This window comes from Neopsephotus bourkii, unplaced genomic scaffold (assembly GCF_033783945.1).
Source record: "Neopsephotus bourkii isolate Nb327-2 ecotype Australia unplaced genomic scaffold, CSIRO-AGI_Nbou_v1 NB_1572, whole genome shotgun sequence".
Classification (NCBI taxonomy): domain Eukaryota; kingdom Metazoa; phylum Chordata; class Aves; order Psittaciformes; family Psittacidae; genus Neopsephotus; species Neopsephotus bourkii.
Window position 1 is genome coordinate 2,762,348 of NW_026902048.1, and position 19,283 is coordinate 2,781,630.

Genomic DNA, 19,283 nt, shown 5'->3' on the forward strand with positions numbered 1-19,283 from the left:
TTGATGCCATTAATCTTTTTTTGTGGCTCACCTTCAGAGAAACTGGACAGTTATACACAGATTTGGAAAATAACTGTAGGCAGGCAGCTAAGCAAGATAATATTAAACAAAAAATAAGAAGGGTAGTAAATAAATACTGATGCCTCAAATGACATCATGCAGCTCAACACGTCATGTAATTAGAAGTAAACTGAAAACTGTGCTTGCAATAAGCCATCAATTCACTATGCATCTAGAAGACCAGATAAAATCTACTGAAGAGAAACATTCACATGTAAGATCTTGGTGGGGATGAACGACAAGCTGCAAGTAAATACAACAGCAGCATTTCTATGTGCATTATTTGCTCAATTTATTTAATCTTTTTTTGTATGACAGCTTTAAGTGTAAATTAAATAAAAAATAAGAATCCCTACAGCCAAAACCCAGCATATGCCATTCGCAGCATCTCCAGCTTTGCACAGCAATCACTGCTGATTCTATCATCATTTCAAAGCCTAAGTTCTCTGACAGTTTTGGAAAGGATTTACATCTTAAGCTGAAATAAATGTATTTCCACTGATCTTTACAAATCAATGCTGCAGATAATGCTATACTTAGAATTAAAACATACCTTTGACAGTAATGTAAGATTTTGAAACATGTCTAACGTGTGCGATTTATGCTTCTAAAGCAGTACTTTGGCTATTAAAGCTCATCAGAAGAAAAACACATGACTAAGTGTCAAGGGAATGCTTACTCATGTTAGAAAACTAAAATAAACCCCTAATTTCCCAGGTTGCTGACATATCTTCATTTTTTTTCCTTGCCTAAAGCTACATAAAAGGAGAGACAATATTCAAGAATATTCAGAATTTAAATGGTCTTTCTTCAAGACCAGAATTGTTATTCAGAATGCAGCAGCAAACCTATAACAAAGGAATACTGCTTTTGTACTTGAACATTACTCAGCTTTGTGTGAAATGCTAGCAGTGGTAAATGGATGATTTCTAGGTCTTTTGTTAACGATACAGCTTACAGTTAATGACAACAGACTTCTGCTTTCTGAACTTGTTGATTTCTATGTATCTATACAAAGCCAGTGTAAAGAATGGTAAATGAGGGATGACAACAAGGAAGTGTTTGGAACACCTGAGGATTTGTGGTGGTGTATCCTAGGCAAGGTGACATTGTATGGAATCCCAGACTGGTTTGTGCTGGAGGAGACCTTAAAGCTCACCCAGTTCCAACTCCCTGCCACAGGCAGGGACACCTTCCACTAAAGCACCTTGCTCCAACCCTCTGTGCCCAGCCTGGCCTTGAGCACTGCCAGGGATGGGGCAGCCACAGCTTCTCTGGGCACCCTGTGCCAGCACTCTCACAGGGAAGAATTCTTTCCTAATATCTAATTTAAATCTCCTCTCTTTCAGTCTAAAGTCATTCCCCCTTGTCCTGACACTACATGCCATTGTAAAAGTTGCTTTCTTAAAGTGGTCATCTACAACAGTGCTAAGCTTTTTAGCTGATGCAGGTGACACAGGCTGATGAGTTTGACAGTGGGGCTGGAGAAAGAAGGAAGTCCCTCTTCTTAAGAAAGAGGCTGATAGCTGCAATCCAGTTTCAAGCAAAATTCCTGCAAGAGGTATGTTTTTCCAGAGTTAGCTGAATACTTTTCATTGGGGTGTCTCCCATTTAATATGCAAAACAACACAATTAAAAAGGCATGCACCGAAAGCTGTTTTGTTACTGAAGCCTTCAGGTGTACTCTTAAGAATTGCAGCATATTAGCCACTTGACTCAGGCTTATGAAAGACCAAGCTGAAAGATTCTTTTATCCTCAGACAGCAGAAAAAGCTCTCCCAGTCAGCCAAGCCCTCAAGACAAAGGGAACCCTTTAAGGTGGGGCTCTTCACAGTTCTCTGCCTTGATCTCTTTCTGGCAGTATACAAGCAGTTTACAGGTGCGTGCAAACTGTCAGTTGCACCTCAGCATAATCCATCCTTGGGCCAGGATAAAAGATCACACATGGCTTAGACTGGCTCCTAATAGAGATACAGTAGCTCTCAAGACAAAGTTGTATTCCAAAGAATTCAACATTCCTAAAATTACTTCATATATCAGAATCTGAAGATTATTGAGGACAGAGAAGATACAGCTCTGGAACAAAGATTAAAAATTCACTACTCAAGAAGACCAGACCTTTGTTATCCATTCTTCTGATGATAAAATTGTAAAGATAATTTCCCAGAAGATTAACTGGGTCCATAATGTGTATTACTGACCAGAATGGCTATTTTGCTGACAAAGAAATCCACAGGCAAATAATATTCTGTCTCTGAGAAACCATAAAGAACCTCCACTTTCAACAGCTCTTTCAAAATCATCTAGGAATGAGATCATCTAGGACTGGGAAGAACTTAGGGAACTCATCTCAGTACAAAGGTCTTAAGATTTATGGTTTTCATGCGGCCTTGGCAATAAAAACCAGTCAGGTCCTTTGCATGGTTCTAGCTCCATGCCATCCATGAAAGGTATGGAAGAAAAAGCAAACACTGGGTAACAGTGGTAGTTCTTTTGGGTCCTGATTCTCAAAGGTGGGACACTGTCACTGGAACTGCACTTTACTGGCACTTCTGGATGATTCAAGGTATTAACACTGACTGCTGGAACACAACAGACCTCCTCCTGACAAACCTGAAGGTGATCCATCCATCAAATCCTTTCAGTTCAAAGGCAAAGAAACTCCCTGCCTCATCTGGGTACTCACAGCAAGTGAGGCTCCACTTTGCCTAATTAGAATCCAGAGCCTTTTGAAAGAAGGACACGGAAATGCATGGTGCTCAAGCCATGATCATGCTGACAACAAGTACCAAGGTGTACGCATCCTGGTGACAGGAGACTCCTGCAGCATATTGGATGCCCATCAAAAACTGAACAGAGTTTAACGCTGACCACAGGCAGTGTCACCATGAAAACCCTAGCTCCAAAACATTGGCTCCAATTCACAGAAAAAATAAATTAGCTCGAAAGCAAACAGTGTCATAATGCCGGACATTTCCCCCCTCCTCAGAGCTCATACACTTGCCAAGGAAAAAATCCAGCAGATGGTTTTTATGTGGTGGGTAACGTTTTAAAAATACTACAAAATAAGAATGCTTTTGCAGAGTTATGACAGCTGCGTGTGAAGTGAGCTCTCACTATTATAAAATAATCACAATTTTTTCTGTTCTAGATATAAAAACCCACCTACCAATCTCTGCCACAACAGGCAGATATTTTTACTCTATTTTCCACAGAAAAACTGTTAAGTTGGCAGATTGACTGCTAAAGCAAATCAGATCTATTCCAATCAAGTTACACAGGACTTGAGAAAAAGACTCATATGAACTGAATATGAGCCATTTTATGCAACATCTTTGTTTGAACTGGGTCCCAACTAGGCAAGATAACCTTTACTTGCTTTTTAGTCAGAGATAAAGGCATGTAAGTAGCTTTGAATGAAATGAGAAGAAAATCTCAAATGCTCAAAACTTCATAATGCCAAGTAAGACTTGGCTATTTTTTCCTTTGTCTGTAAGAGAGTATCTAGGAATATGGGCATGCCAATACTCCATCTTGACATCTCTCCTATAGATTATGAGCTGCAAATTTGATATATGCCCTTTCACAACTATATCCATAGCAGAATTCTCCATTCCTGAGAATTTTAAAAGATCGAAAGCTAGAAGAAGAAAACACAAGCTTTTTAAAGTGAATTCTACAATAAATGTAGCAAGAAACTAAACCCATTGTTGTCTGCAGACGTAATTAACTTGATATACACACTTCAACAGCAGCTGTCAAGCTCAGATTGACAAGTTAGCAGATTTACTCAATCTGGTTATGTGTGGTTTCTTGATTTGGTTGCAACTCAAAAGGTTACTGTGCACCCAACAGTATTTAGAAGAAGCCATGCCATATCCTAGTAGAAAACAGAGCTCTGACAACTTAGGGCACTCTGTGGCTTAGTATTCCGGTGTTAACTAGGTAGCTGAGTTTCGCTAAAGGTGGTACTTATAGATGTTCCACTGATCTTCTATAGCCACAACTCTTGTATGAAAAAAAATCCTTCCAGAAATGAGTGGGTATGTGTGTAACATTTTGGGTGCGATGTTCTGGAAAGTAAGAGATAAGTGATGCATTTTGACTTTTCACATAAACTATTAATAAATGCAAGAAGGAAAACATTTTATGGCATTAAATATGTTCACCAAGCTGCTGTAACTGGGTATTTCTACGGTTTAATATTCTATAGCAAGTGCTGTAAACAACTGTTCTATTTGCTTACTGAAAGCAGGAATCTTAAATCTGAGGCTGTTGTTACTAAGCCTGATTTTGGAAAAGAGGCCTGAAACAGCCTGATAATAAACTTATTTAGTCTGACTTGAGAAATGCTACGGAAATCCACATCTGACCTCCACAGTTTCTAAAAATAGTCAACTTCTTTTTGGCTGAGGAAGTTTCCTCCATTTAAAAATCTTGCTTACCTGATGGAAACCACTCTTTAATATTTCATATCTTTGCTGCACATAGGCAAAGAACGGACAAAGAGTGGAAAGTCAATTCTGTGCTTTCAGCCTTGTAAGCTAGGGCATTTTTTATTCATCAATTCAATTGCCTGACTTCATCTTCAAAGAACTTTTTCCCCAGTTGCCACACTAAGTAGCCAGTGGGTAAATACTGAAAGGTCAACAGTTGCTTCTCTTGCTACACACACATACCAAGGAGAGTTATGTGTATTTGCACAACTGACCTTCAGTCACCAAGACATCTCAAAGCATGGAAGGAACATGAAGGAAGGGGATGAACTATCATTTATTTTGCCTTTCTGCAGCATGATAAATTTCAGTGGCTGCCTGCCCTCCATCAGAGTACTAGATTTTGTGTAGGGGAGACAAAATATTACTTAAATGAAACAGTGCTATCATATCTTTTTACTGAAGACCAAAACATACTGTGAATTTGATTTCTGGCAACATCTCTAACTTGTTTTTGAAAGAAGTCCTGATCATCTTCCAAAATTTAGACAGAACCTCGCTATGAGCTTCCAAGATTTATTGCTTTCTTTGTATAATTGCTACAAAATGATTAGCAAGATACACATGGCAATACAAACAATACAGTCTGTATTTTCTTCCTTTTGATTGGCACCACAACCAGGTCCTGCAAATACTAAGCTTGAGAACACAGCCAACTTGTCTTTAGTGTAATAGTTTAGCGAGTGCAGTATACTTCATACAAAGCAAGACATTTGGTGCACGTAAGATCTCTTCAGATTGCTGTAAAATTATACCTGTAGAGAAACACAAAAGCAAGAGCAGCACGCTACTACTGAAAACCACTAACAAAAAATGCAACTATTACTGAAGTGGAAGGGGCACGGCAGAAAAAAGTTAAATGCCTGACAAGAGTTTACAAGATTTAACACTTGCAACTAAGAAAATTACAACCTTTGTTCTTCCACAACCTTTTCCAAAAGAGTCCAACTAAAAAACTGCTTCTGAGTAACTGTGAAACTAAACACACAATACTATTTTTCAACAAAAAAGATGATACCACACTTACCAACTGGACTGGTACCAGCTCCATTTGGCACTGTGAGGTCAGTTGTCCCCATCATTCCACCTAACAACAAAAAAAGGCATTAAATTAAACTGATACAGTGTTGTATCATTGTGTACTTCAAAGCTTAAGCCTTTAAAGAAGAGAAAATGCAGCAATACCATTAAGAACTTGTTACTTGGGGGTTATTTGCTTATGTTTGTTTTATTTTGTTTTTTTTAATAACCACAGAATGGCTTGGGTTGGATGGGACCTTAAAGCTCATCCAGTTCCAACCCCTTCCACTAGATCAGGCTGCTCCAAGCCCCACCCAACATGGCTTTGAACACTGCCAGTGATAAGGCAGCCACAACTTCTCCAGGCAACCTGTACTAATGCCTCACCACTATCGTAGTAAAGAATTTCTTCCTAATGTCTACTCTCAATCTCCCCTCTGCCAGTTTAAAGCCACTCCCTTCTTTTCTTGTCAGTGCATGCCTTTGTCAAACATGCCTCTCCAGCTTTCTTGTCAGCCCCTTTAGGCACTGGGAGCTGCTATAAGGTCTCCCCAGAGCCTTCTCTTCTCCAGGCTGAACAAGCCCAGCTCTCTCAGCCTGGCTCCAGAGCAGACATGCTCGGGCCCTCAAAACATCTTTGTGGCCTCCTCTGGACCCATTCCAACAGATCCATGTCCAACAACAGTGCATAAAAGGAAAGGACAACAGTGCTGAACTCTCACCTGCATTGCCAGTACTTGGTGGTCTCTGAGGGGCCCCAGGTGATACGTTCCGATGCAGGGTGGTCTGAGGTGGGGAGAGCATGGTGGTGTCTGTTAAGGATGAACTGGCAGCCAGTGATGGGGATACAAGGGAACTCCCTGGGTTACTGTAGGTTAAAGTGTTGGGATTGGACACTGGAACTGTAACCGACATCGAGAAGTTCTGAGCAGGCAAGCCAGGCTGAAGGAAAGAAGACAAGGAACACACACAGAACATTAGTATAACTATTTCTGCAGCAATAGCACATTATAAAAATACACATTTAAGTTTGCCAATAATTACTCAGGTTTAAAAAAAATTAGTTAATTATGTTAGTTTTTAAACTGTATTAAGCATACCATTTTAAAACATCCATTTGTTGTAGAGTACAGTGTTAAACTCTTAGACATCATATACAGTTCCAAAATAATTACTCATACAATGCTACAGTAATCAAAGTTCAAATGCAAAAAAATTGGAAATTCATATGAATTCACAAGCTCAGAAATACCACAAATTTACCAGTTAATTTTGATTATTACAAAGCAATGACAAGTTACACAAATCTACAAATCACTGAAGTGCTGTACCTTCAAAATGTAAGCATAAACATGCACAGTATAAAATAAAGTCATTTACACACAAAAAGAAAAAGTTAGTAATAACATTTTCTATTCATAACCTTGCCAAGATACTGCTACTAATCCCTAAAACTTTCTTTTTCAACAGACTAAAAGAAGTACACAGATCTTAAGAAAATCATTAAGGTCAGCAGTTCAAATTTAAACATTTCCATTGTCATTATTGTGACTGTATTGCACAACCCACTGCTTAAATAACCCCTCCATCTTTCTTTTCTACAAATCTTTTTTTTTTAATTTAAAGTTTTCCAGCATTATTTACAAGGCAACTATTTTTCTCAAGCGTATATGTTTGTTATTCAACAGCTATTTGAATCAAAAGCTTAGATGCCTGCCCATCTATGGTACTCATTTGGTTATGACTAACTTCTTCAGCCTTAGTCTCATTCCTATCCTTTGACAGTGATGAGTTTCTGAAACAAAAGGGACTGTTTTCTTTCACAACTCTCATAATTACTGGAAACAAAACCATGACAGGTGCAATTTAAGAGCAAAACTTAGGTGGCATTTATTGACAGAATACAGAGATAATAGTTCTGATTTAGAGGTCAAATGCGATGACAAACATTCATGACCTAGCAAGTATACTTAAAGAGATGCACTTCTGTCATGTGCAGCTTAAAATTTACTCGGAATAGGACCTTCTGTACAATAATATTGATAGAAATAAAAGAATTACAAATTAAAAGAGCAGAATGCATTTTCTATAAGAAGCAAAATCTCTTACTGGTGACAGTCAATGACAGTATCCCTCCTGAAGCATTCTAAGAATAATTATCAATCTTTGGCACCAACAAAAGGAAAAAGCAATAAAGCATAGTGACATAATGCTAGCAAATCATTCACAGTATCTAACTAATGACAAGCTGTACTGGCATTTTGTTTTCATGGGAAAATGCTTCCAGAAACTATTCAGTATCTACCAAAAAGAAGGTTGTTTTTTAAACAGCACACTGCCAAGCAACTCAACCTAAATTTGAAATACCTGAATTGCTTAAAACAATGCCAGAAGCTAACAGTTGGAACATTCTTTCTGTAGGTGTCTCAATACAGAACTAATAAAAGACAGCTTCCCCCCACACCTTACAACAAAGGCTGCCTCTGCCCATCTATGGTACTCATTTGGTTATGACTGAATTCTTCATGCTTTGCCTCATTCCTATCCTTTGACAGTAATGACTGCACTAGAACAAAAAGAAACTAGGTTTTTGTAAAGACCCATAAGTACTGGAAACAGAACCATAACAGGCCCAATTTAAGCTATAAATACAGAACCAAAAAATAATGTTGCCTTCTTTATATACACTGATGTCCACACAGACAATTTAAACTGTTCATAAAGACCACAGAAAATCAAGTGAGAGCGGTTTAGCTCTAACATACTGAGAGATGAGGCCTGAAGATGTCTCAGCACCGAAATGCTGGACATCGAAAGCTTCAGAACAAAGATATTGGTTTCATTCAAGTATAAAAGAACTTGCTATAAGCAGTGATGCTGGGTGTCGAGACTGCCAGTTTGCTGACAGTCCCAGAGATGGCCTTATTGCTCTCAACAATGAAATAATTTCTAGTACCAGCCAGACATTTGGGGACACGCTACTCCAAGTGCCCCAGGGTCTACGCTGATTAACCTACTCAGTCCATTTACTTTAATTGCTACAAGATTTGCAATGTTAAAAAATTCAAAGGCTGTGGCAGAGCCCCATATTAGTTTTCTTAGAAAATACTTCCCCTGTAATACTCCATACTAATTGGGTTTTGTAGATGGAATCGAAGTGTCATTACATACACCTCCGTGAGGCAAATGCAAGATTTACACTGCTGTTAGTCCCAAGCTTCTTGAGTTCTGGAGCCGTGACATACTACTGCAAATGGGTTGGAACACAGGGCAAAGTTTTCCAAGATCTTTCATGGCCAAGGCAGTATCTGTTAGAATGTCAAAAGGAATAAGACACCCATCTTTTAAGGCTCCCATTATCTTTAAACTTCTAAAATGCCTTTCTTCATCCAGTCTTCAGCAAAATAAATCCCACTGGTTTGATGGCCAAATTAATGCAATTCTATCTGCCTGTTTTTAACATACTGTAAAACCTCGATCAACAGACAGATAAAGAGCTACAAGATGTAAATAAACTATCCTACATCCCACGACAAAATCTATCTTTGTGAGAATATTTTGGGTAGGATTAGCAAAAGCAGCTAAGCTCCTGAAATTTAGAAATGTTACCTCATGTTCACAAGGTATGAAAAACTGTGAGTGGAAAAGAGAAGCTATAGATAAATCTTCTTAGTAAGATAAAACACATTTTAACAAGTATCAGCATCTCATTTTGCTTCAAAAAAACATATACTCCCCTCTCAAACCGTTACATCCTCTTGTCTTTGCAGTGGTTTTCAGTGGTAAGCAGACACCATGAAAATTCTCATGCATGTAATAGAAGCACAAACCATACTTTAGTACTCACTGCGATTTTATGATTCCGCATCATATTATCAAACTCTTCATTAATTTTTTTATATTTTTCTTCTGTATGTGGCGTGAGCACATATGAAGTGTCAGGGTCCGGGCTGTCGCACCCTCTGTGTTCCTTCTTGTTCAGAGCCTAAATAATGAAGTTAATAAAAAGGATCAACAAATAAAAAGTAGAGATAAAATAAAAGTACTTACAGGGCCTCGCTTGAAAATAAAATCACTATCTTCATTTAGTTTGCTGAATCTGTCCTCCGATAGTGGACTGTGCTCAAAGTAATCGTCAGCATCAGGGCTCTCACAACCATTAAGGCCTTTCTTTCTTAAGGTCTGAAATACAATTGGAAAATTCACATACAAATCATACTAACTTGCCAAGAAGTTTTGTATACTACTGAATCATTCAGAGCCACTGAAACTACATGAAACTTTCACAGACAAAACTCACTGTTCAACAGACAGGCTTAGGCTTTCAAAACAGTGGCATAGTACACAAAGAGAAAAGGTTCATTCAGAGGCTCTCCCAGGTGCCATAACATGGGTAACTTTTAACCTACACCCACTTCATCTCTCCAGCATTCCATGCAAAACTGTTTTTAGATACTGGCTGTTAGGGTGATGTTGACTGACATACAAGGAACATTCAAGCCTGTGGCAAAAGAGTTAATGGCATCACCATGAATTAAAAGCCAGTTTACTGGATTTTTAAAATACTGATTTTAGTATCCCAATATCCAAATTTTAAAGAGCAAAGAGTTAAGCTCCGAGAAACACAGTGGCTAAAATCTGCAATCAATTTCAACAACTGCAGTACATTCATATACGTAACACTTGTTATAAAGACAGGACTTTCCTGTATTTCTGTCATCCTGCATAACAAGAACTGCAAAAAAAAGTACAAAAAGTATAAAAAAGAAATTATATAATCCCTCACAACAATGACTTAGCTTGCCAAATATAAGTTTTTTCAGACTCCTTTAGCTTAACTGGATGCAACTGCTTTTTTGAGCTATTTCCTGTTTTCTGATGGAGAATTCACATCAGCACCCCCTGGAAAAAAAAAACAACTTGCCTACGATCGAGGCATTACAAGCTACTGAAGTTTAGTGGCGGACTTGGCAGCGTTTGGTTAAAGGGTGGACTCAATGATCTTCATGGGTTTTCCCAACTGAAATGGTTCTATTGACAGCACAGGTCTCATCACCAGATTTTAAAGGGTATTTGTATTCCTTGTTTTTCTTTTTCACCCTATTACACAATCAGAAATCTTTCTTTGCAAGTTCTCACATATGACAATACAATATAGAAAACATTCCCCATGGAAAAAAATTTACCATTTTTAAAAGTTTCACAAGGAAATCAGTATCTATTTTTTAACAGGCATACATTAGAGTTCATAAAGCAGCAGTAGGACTATGCAGGTATGAGGGGGGTTCTGTGGGGGGGGGGGGGTTGTGAGAAATTATCTATGAATTTTACACTAAAACCCCTGAAGATTTAAAATCTGAAAGCCAGTATCTTGGCACTGTAAAGAAGTGCATTTCTTTTCCTATAAAAATATGTTTCCATAACGCACTGAATTTCTGATTAAAAAAAAAAACCCATGGTTTTAGTTTAGACTACGGTATTCATGGGCACTTCTTCTTCAAGTGCTATCTCCTAATTTTTAGTGCAGTAAAAAGTACACAAGGCTTTCTCACTATACACATATATACAAGATAATTCCTATTTCTACTTCAGTTTTCAAGCAGCACTTGAAAATTCAAGTTACGCCATCTGAAATCCTTGAATATCACAGGTCACCATAAGCTGAAATTCCTTCTCAAGTTTCTTGGCTTGCTCTGCGGATCCCACACAGTATCTGGAACTCCCACAAAAATGCAATCACTAAATCAGCATATGGGGAAAACAGGTGTAGGTTCCTCCAGCACCTGTCACAGCCCCCATCCCGCTCCTCTACCCAATCAGCTGGACACGTATATGGATGTGGCCATACAAGGGCCGGCTCTTCGGGCTCTCAAGGTCGGAGCCTGTTATCCCTCTCCCAGCCCTTCCTAACAAGTCAGCCTGCCAGTCTTCCACACTTTGATATCAGCAGGGAAAATGTTAACACTGTATAATCTGGATTACACTTAACCCCTGCAACCCACAGAACTCTCTAAATAGAAATCAAATGTGTCTTTACATGGTGCTCAGCATCAACATAAGTATGCAGTGCCCAGGGCATGATTAGAATCTTAGTTTAGGTAATATTAACAGAGATCTTGCAAGAAATGCACATTACTAATATCTAGTTCACCTCCTTTGACAAACATGTTAAAGCAATGTTAAGTACTGCAGCATGGGGTTTCGTTAGTGCTCCTTTTAATACTCAAGTGAAAGGTTTTAAGTCTAATGTCGCTAATTCATCCTCCTAGCTCAGCCTAAAAATTATGCTTAAAGTTCCAATATAAAGGAAGAGATGTAGTTAAATACAAAAATGCCTCCTTCTTCATGGCTGATTTTTTTAATGGCAACAATGGGGTTAACTCTGCTTTGACTCATGAGGAAGGAAAATGCCTCAGTATCTCCTGCTTAGATTCTGGAAACCATCACTCCAGACGGGGTTCCTGTCATTGTGGAAGGATTTAAGCCACGGTTCCCTGTTAAGAGATAGTAAGTCTGGGTCCGATAGCCAAAGCTCTGTCTCCTTATCACTAAAACACGAACTGCCACTTTGAGGACCTAACCATAAAAAGACTGCCAACTTTATCATTGCCCAGTAACATAACAGTGAACCGTTCCTGCTCTGCAGCTCATAGGAACAAGCGGAATGCTGTAATCTGTTCACACGGCCAGGCGCAGCCTACGCAGGACAGCGCAGCCTCGGCTTTCTCACAGCCCGCCGAGTGAAACATGATAAAGGGCCCCGGCTCAAGGGAAAACAGGGAAGGAGGTGACTACTGGGAATTGCTCCGCAGGGACATGGGAAAGCCAAACTCCATAAACAAGTGCTGACTCCACCCTTGAGAACCTCTACAGCTAAAATCTGTTATTTCTCCAATTCGTGTAAATAACTGCCCCCCTCACTGAGCTATTTCCAAGATTTGACCATGGAGATTGTAGTTTTATTAACTCCATTGGTTTAGAGAAAAACCTGCCAGTTCATGAGATCAACTAATATTCATGTAACACAAAGACAGTTTCATACCTCTGCTGTGACACACAAGTTTGTTTAGAATAAAATCAGAGGTTGTGCAGTTGAGGCTAATAAATACAGAATGTAAGTTTTCTTACTACAATGAGAAGGAAAAAGCATAATGAATTTCAAATTTTGCACTGGATGTTCACTGCAATTAACTTCTGGTGTTAGGTCTCATTTTCCAGGTCATCTAAAGGATGTGCAGCCTTTTGAGTTAAGATTTTATTACCTTCTACTTACTCCAAGACTTAGCCAAAATGACTGGAAATTGTTTCAACATGTTTGCCAACGCACACTGCTCAATAAGTGATATTGAGCATCGTTGACACTATACTGGATTAACAAACGGATGAGAGAAAAGTCCTGATTTTTGTCAGAAAATAATGCATGGTATTTATGAGAAACCAAAAAGTCTTTTTATGAAAGAACAAAGCAAACACAACAAAGCAGTTGTGCATCCTATAAAGCCACTAAACAAGTGTTCCAGACAGCTGGGGTCGACTTGACCGTACAGAATGGCCCAGAAGTTTTAAATTGCTTTTGTTCCACTGTGTTAAATCTGAGTAATATAGTTTACTACTTATTTTTAATGGTAGAGGTTAAAAAACACTGTATGACAATGGCTGGACTATGTATTACAGGTTTAAGTATTATATTCAGGCACATGGCAGAGCCCCAATATGTTCCTGAACTTCCCCATACATGTGCAAGGTACCTTTTAATGCACTGCAAAGCAACAACTAATTAACTTTTCCCACAGTTCAACATAAATTTGACTGAAAGAGATAATACAGATACCAAAGAGTATAAAAATACAATAGTTATTTGTTGTATGATCCATGAGGAAGCAAAAACGATACTCAACCATCACAGTGTAATTATTTTAGCATAAGCTTCCTCCCACAAAATCCAACTGAGAAACATGAAATGCAGGAGCTTTACGCCTGCTGAGTCTCCACAGCATGAAATCAAGTCACCACCTTCTCCAAGGCTTGTTCCAGCCCAGCTGTACACAGCTTCTCTCTCACAAACTTACACAGGCTCAATACACCAGTCAGCAGCAGCTCTGGAAACCAGGAACTCTGAACTAATAAACACAGATTACTGCTACCAGAGACGAAGTTAAATGACAACCCCCAACTGTTCTCCTCCCCATGAAAGATCCTGTTTTTCACATCCGACTCTGGAAGGATGTTGCCAATGGTTAAAAGAGCACAATCAGCATGTTTTGTGCTTCAATCCAGTGAGTGTGGTTAAAAAGCCAAGATTTCTGATATTAGTGATCTGGGCTCCTTACCAGCTCTGGCAAAACTGTAGAGAACTTGATTATATTCATTGTCACCTCAGGAAGTTAACATTTTTCTGCCTTGAAGCAAAAAAGTAGGATGACCTCATACATAAAAAGTGTAATGAGGTGCAAAAAAGTGTCAGTTCATTCAAAACATTGTCAGTGTTGGGTTTCTTGTAACATTACACAAAAAGGAAATGGTTGATGCTATCAATGCTACTATGTATCATGTTAACAGCTCTATTTTTGCACTTAACTATTGGAGCTGGCCAAACAGGATTTTTCTTGGTGGTTCATCCCAAATCATGAGGGAAAACATACCTAAAACTTGACTAAGATTGAAATGAAAAGTGATTTCCCTTGCCTTGGAAAAGGCAAACCTCTCACTTAAGACCTGTGGCTAGTTATGATTCTGCTGTTGCATTCAGAGCACAGGAAAGCTGTGAAACAGCATGAATTCGTAGTCAATACCTTTCATAAAATGGTAATTTAGAAAAGTCAGTATTCCTCAGGCCTGAAATAATGGAAAGGCTCCACTAGTGCTGCCAAATATTACTGCTGCTCAGCAGGCACATACACCCTGGTTATCAAAAGGATAGCCAATTAAAGTTTTCTGATCCTCGAGAGCTGCCACACAACAGTGGAGAGAGACACTGCTGCCACTTGCACGGAACTCCAAAGGCTTCTCCCCACAAGTGCTCACACAGCTCTCTGCAGGAAGGACGGGACTGTCATCCATCATGGATAAGGTCACTGAGCTGATAAAATGTAAAAACCAGTACCATGGGCCCAGGTTGCAATACTGCCTCTCCTACCAGTGTTCAGCAGCAAAGGAAAATAATCCCCAAACTAAGAGATCCAAGGATAACCAGGAGCTATTTAGCCATACTGTAGCCTTCAGGATCAATCTCAGATTCCATCTCTAAAGATGATCCATGCTTTAAGGTTTTTCTCCCTTCTTTAAGGGAACTGCTGCAATCTCCGTGGGAGCAGTTTGACAAGCTGACTGACAGTAACAACTTGCTGCCACAGAAAGTGCAGGATCCTGGGGACCACCCTTATGCCTGCTCTGATGTTTGCTCCAGCCTGCAGTAAGTCATTTTTTCTTCATTAAAGGGACAGAAAATTCTCCTTAGCCGTTCTTTAACTTATTTTTCCTGGGTTTGTTTTCAGTTGCAGCAGGAACAAGGTGGTTTTCCAATGGACGGGCTGAGCACCACAGATAGAAAGCAGGCAGAAAGAGCGGCCTGTCCTTTCTGGCAGCAGCAAGCCATTGCCTCAACCACTGCTGATAATCGCATCCTACTTAAAAAGCTGTGCCTCCTTTCCAATACTCACAAAATTAAGGACAAATACAATAGTCACAGCACCAGACTCCCACCCAATTTTCATACTTATGTGACACCAGTGAGAGAAAACAGGGCATATCCCTTTAATGCAGTTTAGCTCCCTTCCCACAGCAGAGATACTTGAGCTGGCAAGAACAACATGCTTTGCTACAGGCTTCACATACAGCAAAAAGTCATGCTGAAAGCACGACAACTGCTTTATTATTTGCGTCCTAAAACCAGGCTGGATTTTTCTTCTTTTATAGCACAAAATATTCACTTTTATCACCTGAAACAATACTAAGGTGTATCATCCTCTACGTAAGTAATTTCTCCCCTATTATGTACAAAACACATTCAGACATCCGAGGAGTATTCTTAGTCACTCAAAGCTATTTATAGTTTTTGAACTTCCTGCAGGTCAGTTTGGCTTCAGAAGTATCCTCATTTCTGTTTCTTTGTTCTGAAGTAACAACATGGTTCTGCAAAGTCAGACCTTGACCCTGCAGTGATGGCTGTATGAATTTCACCACTGTCTAAAACACAAGCAGGGTTGAATCTGAACTGCAGCATATCCATCAAAAGTGAACAGCCAGAGAAAACCCATGTAGTTCAACTTGGTAACAGTGTTCTGTGTTTGAAGCCCATCTCCGTAGGCTTCCATTTCTTTTTTCATATTCAGATGTACTGGATTATTTGATATGGTGTTTACAAATTTTGTAAGTTTTCCTCAGGGTCTCGATATTTTCAACTTCAACCACTGAAGCATCTGCAAATTTCATTATGAAGCTGTTATCCTTTTCCTTTGAGTTTGGAGGCTACCTAAGTGTAGCCCTCATACCATCTCTTTCAGTATGCCCAACACATTTTCAGTTACATTTTGCTACGTTATCAGCCAGAATTTCACATTCTAATTATAGCCACAAACACATACCCCCCAAACCATCCCACTAAAGCAGAGTGGTGCCCAGCTTTCAAAACTTCAGAGAATGCATAGGAGGTCAAATCAGATGACAGACATTTCCACGAGCTAAGAAACTTGGAGAGCTTAACTCCTTAAGGAGCAAGGCTTCAACCAACCTTTGCAGTAGGTTCCCCAACCAAACAATGTACACAAAATTAAACATGAAAAATTGACATACTCTACCTCACTTAAATAACCTGCCATACTTGTGCTCAATTAGTAGCAGTATTTCTAAAGTAAATAATTGATGCTACGCAAAAATATCTAGACATCAATTCTGAGTACAGTACTTTCACACAATTTGCTACAATTAGTCTATTTCTTCACCGAATATTACAGTATGTTCAGAGAAAAAAGGAGGTTTAGGTTAATTACTTATTCCAGGGTTTTACAAACAAAAACCATATATGCCTAGCACTAGAAAATAAAATACGAGGAACAGCCCCTTAAGCAATGCTCTATGCTCAGTTTTAGACAAAGGTATTCATCATTTACAGATGAAAAATGTTCAGGATTTGAAACTTTATCAGTGTCCCTGTTATATACCACTCTAAGAAAAGAGACTGTCTTGTTTCAAACGCTGGAGCACTTCCAGTATCTGGCAAATTTTAACATGTATCCCTCGCTTGCCAAACATGAAAGCTAGCTGTCAAATTCCTCCAAGATATGATAAAGATGGCACTCAGGCTTCAAACTCGCATTTATATAAAATAACACATACAAAAGGTTTTTAGACATGATATGGTATGAAGTTTAAATTCTAGCTTGAAGCATCTTTGCTGTGAAACATTATTTTAATTGAACCACAAGCACTTATTAAAGAATAACAATTTTGTGGGCTTTAAGATCCACTCTTCACCCCCAGAACACACCAGAAGGCATAGAAAGGGAGGCTGCTTACTTGCAGCTGTGATTTTAGAGGAGTATCTCTAAACTGTGGACTTCATAATATAGTTGCTGACCTACAAGCAAGCTGAATTGCTCATTCCTAAACGAACTGCTCAAGACATAAAACAATTAGTAATCCATTAGCACTGATCATAATACTGTTTCCACAGTGGAAGCTAAACCAAGTTCTCAAAGTCTGATATTTGATGCATTTGTCTTTGTTTCACTTTCTATACAATTTACTAGACTATTAAGTTTTGTATCCCTGAGCAGGATTTCATTTTACCTGCTTTATAGAAAATAACCATCAACTAGACTTTTCTATTTAAAAGCACTATATTGCCAGTCTAAGTCGATCTCATTCAATCTTTTATTAAAAACAAAAAAGTAGATTAATGTTCATCTTCAGGAAGCAGAAACTATTCCTTAGCACGTAAATTAAATAGATTTTATAGTCCTTTCAGGGAAAGAGGCCTGCAACGAACACAATTAATGGTAAAATAAAGCATGTTGTAACATAACCATCTATGTTAAAGTGTTCAGAGTTATTCTGTGGTACATAAATGTGGTTTTTTGACCCTTACTGTGACAAAATAGATATGTAGATACATCTCCTCCCATGTATACTTCTTCACATACTTGCAATAGTTAAAATATAAATCAGCAACAGCAGTAGCCGACTGAATGCCTCCTTTCAGCAACAGTATATTGCAGATAAGCCATATGGAACATGAAAAGTTTCCAAGAGTAGCAACCCATCTGCATAATACCCTTCATAATCTTTTAGAAGTTCTTTAGTAAAAATATTATCTCCTACTCATAGTTTGCCAAGAAAAATTTTCTAAACTCTAATTACAATTCAATGATATAAAAAGAAAGGGTTTCTTGTGCTCCACCTGCCTATGCGGTATTGCCATTTCAAACGCTTCTTGTTCTAGGTTTCTCCTTACGACTTGAAAATTGGAAAGGGTAACAGAAACTGTTTCAAAGCCTTGGTACCCAAGATAATGTATTGTTATCAAAACAGTAATTACAACATAAATAGCAGCTATTCCCAAAGAAAATGTTGAGTGGATTCTGAGGATTTATGTAATCGTTAAAATACCGTTCCCACATAAGATTGTGGGAACCAGCCCCACTAATGCCTACCAGAACAAGTTTCAATTACCTTTAATATTGGTATGGAACTGTCACTTTGTTTCTGCTAAACGGTGTCCACCTGTACAGACAGCATACACAGGCACATGCATGTGAGGTGAGCACACACACATGCAAGCATTACCCCTGTTCAGAACATTACTACAGAGTATTTACAGAAAATAAACCCCTCAAAAATAAGCAAGCGGAGGAATACAACTGAAAGGAGGCCCTTGAAAATACCAAGCTAAGTATGTACAGCAGGAAGCAGAGAGCCTCTCCAGAAATAAAGAAGTAGGGTACAAGCAGATACATCTTTATTTTTACTGAATCAAAATAATTAGGATGTAGGAGTTCAAGACACAAACCTGCAATAAGTATGCCACAACACATATCTGGAATACTGAACTTCTCAGTTACATGTCGAAGGAATATACTGAATATGTTTTTCCCTGCATAACCCTCATTTTGAGTGAATTATTCAAAAGCCAAAGCACCTCTCTGAAGACTGTCTTTAGCTAGCCCAAGAAGCGGATGGGAAATCAAAGGTGGAACCTACAGAGGTAGAGAGAAAAGACCGTACAGAAAGCAGGGAGAGTGAAATATGAGTAAGCGTGTAATGCATGTCAGCATTGGACAAAGACTGGCTCTGCCATGCTTGGTTTTCTTTCTTTTTAACAAGTCACTATACTCAGCAAGGACCAAATTCTAAGTTAATGTAGAAAAAAGAGTAGGGCTTTAAATGTCTTCAGTTTGTTATAGATACAAGAGCTTTAATCTAAAAAAAAAAACTTCACAATATTCCCAATTAATTTGGGACTTCTAGATTAAAAGTCATTTCCTATTAACCAAGAAATAATTCCATTAAACCATAATTTAAATATTAAAATGAACATTACTCAAATTTAACTAAACTAGCATTCCATAGTCTATATTGTAAATTGCAGACATTAAGGTCCCACATGAAACGCAGTATCAGTGTTGTGACATTCATAAAATGTAGTAACTATCACTGGTATATAACAGAAAGACATTAACACTGCCTTGTGTACTTGTTTGTAAGTAGTAC

At 38.6% G+C, this 19,283-nt stretch overlaps 1 protein-coding gene across 9 annotated transcripts in view; it reads right to left on the reverse strand.

Moving 5' to 3' along the window:
- MEF2A (myocyte enhancer factor 2A) overlaps nucleotides 1-19,283 on the reverse strand; it is an 89,598-nt gene that overhangs the window by 18,223 nt on the left and 52,092 nt on the right. For 4 of the 9 annotated variants that reach the window (XM_061371263.1, XM_061371258.1, XM_061371260.1 and 1 more), the window contains exons 4-6: nucleotides 9,412-9,561; nucleotides 6,299-6,518; nucleotides 5,584-5,643 (exon numbers count right to left, since the gene is read on the reverse strand). In XM_061371263.1, the coding sequence (XP_061227247.1) occupies nucleotides 5,584-5,643; nucleotides 6,299-6,518; nucleotides 9,412-9,561 (430 nt within the window). Of the gene's footprint in view, nucleotides 1-5,583; nucleotides 5,644-6,298; nucleotides 6,519-9,411; nucleotides 9,562-9,626; nucleotides 9,759-19,283 lie in introns of all 9 variants that reach the window. The other 5 variants (XM_061371261.1, XM_061371265.1, XM_061371266.1 and 2 more) reach the window with 3 other exon arrangements.